A 6,855-nucleotide genomic window follows, 5' to 3' on the forward strand; every position below is an offset into this window, starting at 1 on the left:
TACGGTGGAGATTCATTTCTCTCACACTTTCATCTCTCACCTGGTACACACTCTCATCTCTTCTGATCATTTGAGAGATCAGAGCACAGAGAACTGAATATCTACCATATAATTAAAATATTAAAATGAACTACTAAGGTTTCAACTAAAATAATCTTTATAATGTATATCTCTGATCGTTTGACAAAGATATGACTCCTATCTCATGTCTCACTATCACCCTAAACCTCACAAAAAACAAACTTTCTCATAAACTGAACAGTGAGCTTAACAAAACATTCTCCTATTGTAAGTATAAAAGTCACAATCCTTTAAACTTTGTGAGTGATGTCTTTTTACTTTTCATTTTGCACTTTTCTTTTCCTCTTGAATTCTTTTTAATGCTATATTTGCAATTATCTTTGCTTCAGAGAATTTCAAAACGTCCGGTGAATTTGTTGGATATTGCAATAAGGATTAAGAAGAAAGAAATTGTTAGTAAAGTTTTTGCAAAGGTAATATATTTGTTTTTCAATGTTATAATTTGACTTTGATATAAAGCTGCTCATATTGTTTATCTGTTAAATCGAGTGTTGTTTATGTTATAAGCTCCCCACAAGTGATTTTTATGTAATATGTTTTTCTTCATGGTGTTTTTATGGATGGATGGATGGAAGAACTTTGGAGAAATCGTGTATATGTTGTCAATGTACCACACAGAGAAGAATTCATAATTGTACTTATATTTTTGTCCCCTGTTCACTCTGTAGTTGTTATGTCTTTAATTTCTTTTTCTCGTTGAGTATTTGTGCATGCTAGGTTTTACATAAGTTTTGCATCTCTGTCTTTTTTCTATTAATTTTTAAAAGGTCTCGTTTAATTAACATTTATAGGAGAAGGAAAGATAAAAATACAAATTTTGCACACACGATATATAAACATTTAACATGAGAGAATCTATTCTCTATTGACATAATAGGAAGATTTGTGCAAAGGACATGCCCTTTTCCCTGTTGTCATATCTAAATTTTGATATAATAATCAAATTATAGATTTTATGCAAAATCTGAATATTATTACTTTTTATAATCTAAAGGGTGTAGCAGAAGAGTCAATGTCAAACAATCCTCAAATAGAGTATGATGTTTTTGTTAGCTTCAGGGGCAAGGATATCCGCCAAGGTTTTCTTAGCCATTTGATTGAGGCTTTTCCTCGGAAGCAAATAACTGCCTTTGTTGATGATAAACTTAGAAGAGGAGATGATATATCGCCATCACTTCTTGGAGCAATTGAAGGATCATTCATTTCATTAATCATATTCTCTGAAGACTATGCTTCTTCACATTGGTGTTTGGAAGAACTTGTAAAAATAGTTGAATGCAAAGAGAAAAAAGGACAGATTGTAATACCTGTTTTCTACCATGTCGATCCCACCGATGTACGACATCAAAAGAAGAGTTTTGGAAATGCACTACATGAACATGAAAAAAAGTATAATTTGTCCAAGGTGCAAATGTGGAGAGATGCTTTGAACAAATCTGCTAATTTATCAGGGATCAAATCATCTGATTTTCGGTAAGCATTTTTCTCTTACTAAATCTTCAGTATTTTCTCTCTGTTCACCTGTTATTTTATAAGTTGATTGCTTGAATAGCATAAAGATATAAGCTTAAATTAGAACCATGTAATATAATTAAATGTTTTCAATTTCCAAATGGCATATATTTTTAAAGAACTCATTTAGAGATATTCAGGAATATTCTGGTTTTTTAGTGCATGTGATTGTAATTTGTGATCCCCATAATGCATTATTTGGTTCAAAAGAAAAGACAAGAGGGAAGGGAAACACAATTTTTTGGTTTACAAGGGAGAGAAAAGAGAAAGTTAAGTAAAATTATTATCATAAACAGTTTTTGGGAAAACAGAAATTTTTAGGATAAAAAAGCTGGAGAATACCCGGCTCAAGTAGGAGAAAATTAACATAAAGTCCTAAGTACAGAGTTTCTCAAGCAGCCTTGTTTGACTAGAGAATCTGCTAAGGAATTCTTCGCTCTAAATATAAGGCACTGATACACAATTAACAAATACCATAACAAAGCACAAGGGACAATTTTCCATATTAGAGAATCACATGAACATTTATTGAGATTCCATCCAGCAAGCATACTTTCAATAGAGTTAGGTACTACTCATTTCATTCCCCACCTTGTTAAAGCCATAGGACCACAGCAACCAGATTTTATAGCAGTGTAACAAAAATTAGATGGACGATTCAGAATTAGAATAGCATATAGAACAGATACCCTCATCCTAACAAAGATAGATACTTTTGCGGGACAATTTAATTTGTTTATATCAGTGTTCAAATACCAGCCTGAACAGCCACATAAATGAATCTCAAAAGCATCACAAAAGGATTTGACCAAAACAAAACACACCAGAAAGAATAATTTAGTCAGTACAATAAAAAAAAACTAAATATTTTCCCTACTGTCCAAATAGTATAATCAAACAAGTTATTTTAAAAGACCTTCTCCTCCATTACCCTCCATCCAAACACTATTTAAGGAGAAAGGGAAGGGAAAGGTAAGGAAATGTTCCGCCATGGGTATTGAACTCCACCATGGTAATTTCATACATTTTCTTTCTCTTCATTTGCTTAGGAATGATGCTGAGTTGCTTGAAGAAATTGTCAATCTTGTGTTGATGAGGTTGAGTAAGCACCCAGTTAATTCAAAGGGACTTATTGGAATTGACAAATCAATTGCACATTTGGAATCATTATTATGTGAAGAGTCAAAAGCCGTCCGTGTTATTGGAATTTGGGGTATGGGCGGCATCGGTAAGACAACCATTGCAGAAGAATTATTTAACAAACTATGTTTTAAATATGAAGGGTGCTGTTTTTTGGCAAATGTGAGAGAAGAATCAAGAAGACATGGGATACTTTCTTTAAAAGAAAAACTTTTTTCTGCATTATTAGTAGAAGATGTACAAATTAACACACCAAATGGATTGTCCAGTGATATTGGAAGAAGGATTGGTCGTAAGAAGGTTCTTATTATTCTTGATGATGTTGATGATCCGGATCAAGTAGAAAAATTATTTGGAACCCGTGATTGCTTCAGATCAGGTAGTAGAATAATTGTAACGACAAGGGATAAGCAAGTACTGAATGCCAACAAAGTTGATGACATATACCAGGTTGGGGAATTAAGCTATGGTGAAGCACTTGAGCTTTTCAATTTGAATGCCTTTAATAAAAGTCATCTTGATATGGAGTATTATGAGCTATCAAAGAGGGTGGTCCATTATGCCAAAGGCATTCCATTAGTTCTTAAAGTTTTGGGTCATCTTCTCTGTGGAAAAGATAAGGTAGCATGGGAAAGTCAGTTGGACAAACTTAAAAAACTGCCAAGTAAAAAAGTTCATGATGTAATGAGACTAAGTTATGATGATCTAGATCACAGAGAGCAAAAGATTTTTTTAGATCTTGCATGTTTTTTCATTAGATTGAATTTCAAAGTAGACTACATACAAAGTTTATTGAAAGATCATGAAAGTGATAATTCAGTGACTATTGTGTTGGAAAGGCTAAAAGATAAAGCTCTTATAAATGTTTCTAAAGATAATTATGTGTCTATGCATGATATTATACAAGAAATGGCTTGGGAGATAGTTCGCCAAGAGTCAAGTGAAGAACCTGGAAATCGCAGTCGATTAGGGGATCCTGATGACGTTTTCCATGTATTAAAAAATGATACAGTAAGAGATCTAAAAAAATTTAAATTACCTTTGAATTTTGTATAGGAAATGTGGCTTTTAATGTCTGTTTAATTTTTTTTTTCTACTTTGATGTCAGGGGACTAGGGCCATCAGAAGCATAACGGCAGACTTGCCTATGATTAAGAAGTTGAAGTTAAGCTCTCATATGTTTGTTAATCTGAACAAACTTCAATTTTTCGATTTTTATTATGAATACAGTCATTACAGCACAGATCCTTTTCCTGAAGGACTTCAATATGTTCCAACTGAACTAAGATATCTTCGTTGGATAAATTGTCCTTTGAAATTCCTTGCAGAGCAATTTTCTCCTGAGAAACTTGTGATATTAGATTTGTCATGTAGCCAAGTGGAAAAGCTTTGGGATGGAGTGAAAGTAAGTATATGTGTCTTCTAGTTAAATATTTTAGTCTACACTCAAAGAATATAAAATGATCAACATAAGTTCACACGTGATGTCTCCGCTTGTTTTATTTTGTAACAGAATCTGGAGAATTTAAAAGAAGTTATACTCAAAGGTTGTGCACTCTTAAAAGAGCTACCAGACTTTTCAAAAGCTACAAATCTCAAAGTATTGGATATTAGTTATTGTGAACAGCTGACTAGTGTACACCTTTCTATTTTCACTCTTAAAAAGCTTGAGAGTTTGAATCTAAGTGGTTGTCTTTCCCTTACCAAACTCTCAAGTGATTCCCATTTGAGCTCCCTTTGTTATCTTGACCTTCATGGCTGCCGCAAACTAAGGGAATTCTCGGTGACATCAGAGAATATGATTGAACTAAATTTGTCAAACACTTGTGTCAGTGAATTGCCTTCATCTTTTGGACATCAAAGCAAGCTTGAAATTCTACATCTAGAAAACACCAAAATTAATAGCTTGCCTTCAAGCATAAAGAATCTAACAAGACTGAGATATCTTAGTGTGCGTAGTTGTGCTAAGCTTCAAGCTTTACCAGAGCTTCCTGCATCTCTTGAAACTATAATTGCCATCAATTGCACATCACTGGAGTTCATGTTGTTCCCATTATTGTGTACTCAACAACTTCACGAAAATAGAAAAGGAGTTGAGTTTTGGGATTGCCCAAAATTGAATGAAGATTCTCTTATGGCTATTGGTTTGAATGCACAAGTCAACATAATGAATTTTGCATACCAGCATTTATCAGCACCAAAATATGAATGCATTGAAAATTACAGTGATTACAATGATCTTCATGTTTCTTATCAAGCAGTGTACATGTATCCAGGAGGCAGTGTTCCAGAGTGGTTGATTTACAAGACCACAAAGGATTATATAATTATTGATCTCTCTTCTACTCTACATTCCCCTTTATTGGGCTTCATTTTCTGCTTCATCCTCAGCAAGGACAAGCAATTATTTTTCGGCCAAAAATTGCAATTTAACATCACTGTAAGTGATGGTGACAGTGAAAGGAAAGAGGACAATGTTGAAATATACACTTCAATGCCATCTCCGATAATTGCATTAGATCATGTGTGTGTCGTATACGACCAACGATGTTCAAGCTACCTAAATAGCAGAATCAAAATCCAACCAAAGCTTTTAATCAAGGCTACAGCATTGGTGACATCTAAGTATAGCGAAGATAGTAATCCCAAAAGGGTGCTACTAAAAGGATTTGGGGTCACCCCAATAAACACCCCAATATATCGAAACTTGATTCAGCAAATGAGATTGCGTTACTGAATATGTCAGTTTCATTTAATAGTGGTGTTGAGTTGTGCTTAATGTCATTCTATATATAACATTCCTGTTGTTCAAGTTAAAGATGTAGAAGAAAGTATATTATAAGCTGCAATTACTTTAGCTAGTATGCAACATACTAAGCTACCAAGGAAGTTACCAGTTCTTAATAGCATGAAAGATTACTGTGGTAAAAGTGTTGATGACAGTATTTTCAAAAAAAATCTCTACCTGTATGTTCATCTATTTGAATCTTAAGTGCCGACTGTTGAACTATCATGTTAGCTTCTTTGATTACCATCAAATATGTCAAATTAATGTTATCTGCATTTTTGTTATTTTTTGATTAGAAAATTAAAAACATTAATGAAAACTAAAAAGTAAGAGTAAGAATCAATAATATAGAAGTAATAAAAATTAAATTACGAGTGTGATTCTTGTTTTTTTTTTTTTTGTTAATTTTTAATCAATTTTAACTAATTACTAAAAATGTGTTAAAAAAATATGTTGCTGACATTTTTCTTTAACAGTTATAGTAAATAATTTGTATAGAAAATTTAAGTAAATCACCTCATTAATTCAATATAACTGATTGATAGAAGTTAAAAAAAAAAACAAAAAACAAAAAAAACCTAGTGATTAAAATAAGAATGTTGCGACAAAATTTATTCATAATGGGATTCTGACGTGGATTTTTTAATTCTTAAGTTGGGAATTATTTGACTCTTTATAGATTTTTTTTTTTAGATTTTTTTTGGGCTTTTTTGTTTTGAGCCCATTTTGAAATGAGGATTTAGTATACCTATAAATAGATTGTCCTTATAAATGTTTCAAAATGTTAGGACACCAAATATCAGGTTCATCAGAGGCAGCATGTGCTTCAAGTGCTGCAGCTCATCTTCATAGCTGCACCTTCAATGCCACGTCATCCCTAGTATACAGATTTAAAATGTGTACTTCTAACTCACCAGGTTGACTATTGACGTTGACTTTGACCATTGATAGTTGACTTCTTGAATTGACCTCTCCTTGGGCTTTTGGCATCTTGAGCATGATTTTGGATTTGCTTTTGCAAGTTTGAAGCCCATTTGAGATATTTCATCATTTTTTACAACATGTAGGTGCAAATTCTCCAATTAAAATTTTACCTAATTTTGTATTGCTTTGATAAATATTAGGCCACATTTTCTTTGTTTAGAACACTAACCTCATCAAAAAGGGGAAAAAAAATAACAAAAGCAAATAACCAACAAAGGCCAATACAGTTGATAGATAGCTGATTAGTCAGTAGTCTCTTCAGCGTGTGACAGGGATTCAATTTAGTTATCTCTCCACCTCGAATGGGAATAATTTTCGGCTATTGGTTGAGGGATATACCCTTGGTGATT

At 32.9% G+C, this 6,855-nt stretch overlaps 1 protein-coding gene across 1 annotated transcript; it reads left to right on the forward strand.

Annotated features, from left to right (window-relative positions):
* Positions 1-461: 461 nt before the first annotated feature.
* LOC113850947 (putative disease resistance protein At4g11170) lies at positions 462-5,470 on the forward strand. The gene is made up of 6 exons (XM_027481454.1): positions 462-494; positions 1,076-1,554; positions 2,643-3,478; positions 3,533-3,744; positions 3,842-4,138; positions 4,247-5,470. The coding sequence occupies exons 2-6, from the start codon at positions 1,094-1,096 to the stop codon at positions 5,468-5,470; spliced, it is 3,030 nt and encodes a 1,009-aa protein (XP_027337255.1). The 5' UTR covers positions 462-494; positions 1,076-1,093.
* Positions 5,471-6,855: the final 1,385 nt, after the last annotated feature.

This window comes from Abrus precatorius, unplaced genomic scaffold (genome assembly GCF_003935025.1).
Source record: "Abrus precatorius isolate BTA unplaced genomic scaffold, Abrus_2018 Scaffold9, whole genome shotgun sequence".
Classification (NCBI taxonomy): Eukaryota; Viridiplantae; Streptophyta; class Magnoliopsida; order Fabales; family Fabaceae; genus Abrus; species Abrus precatorius.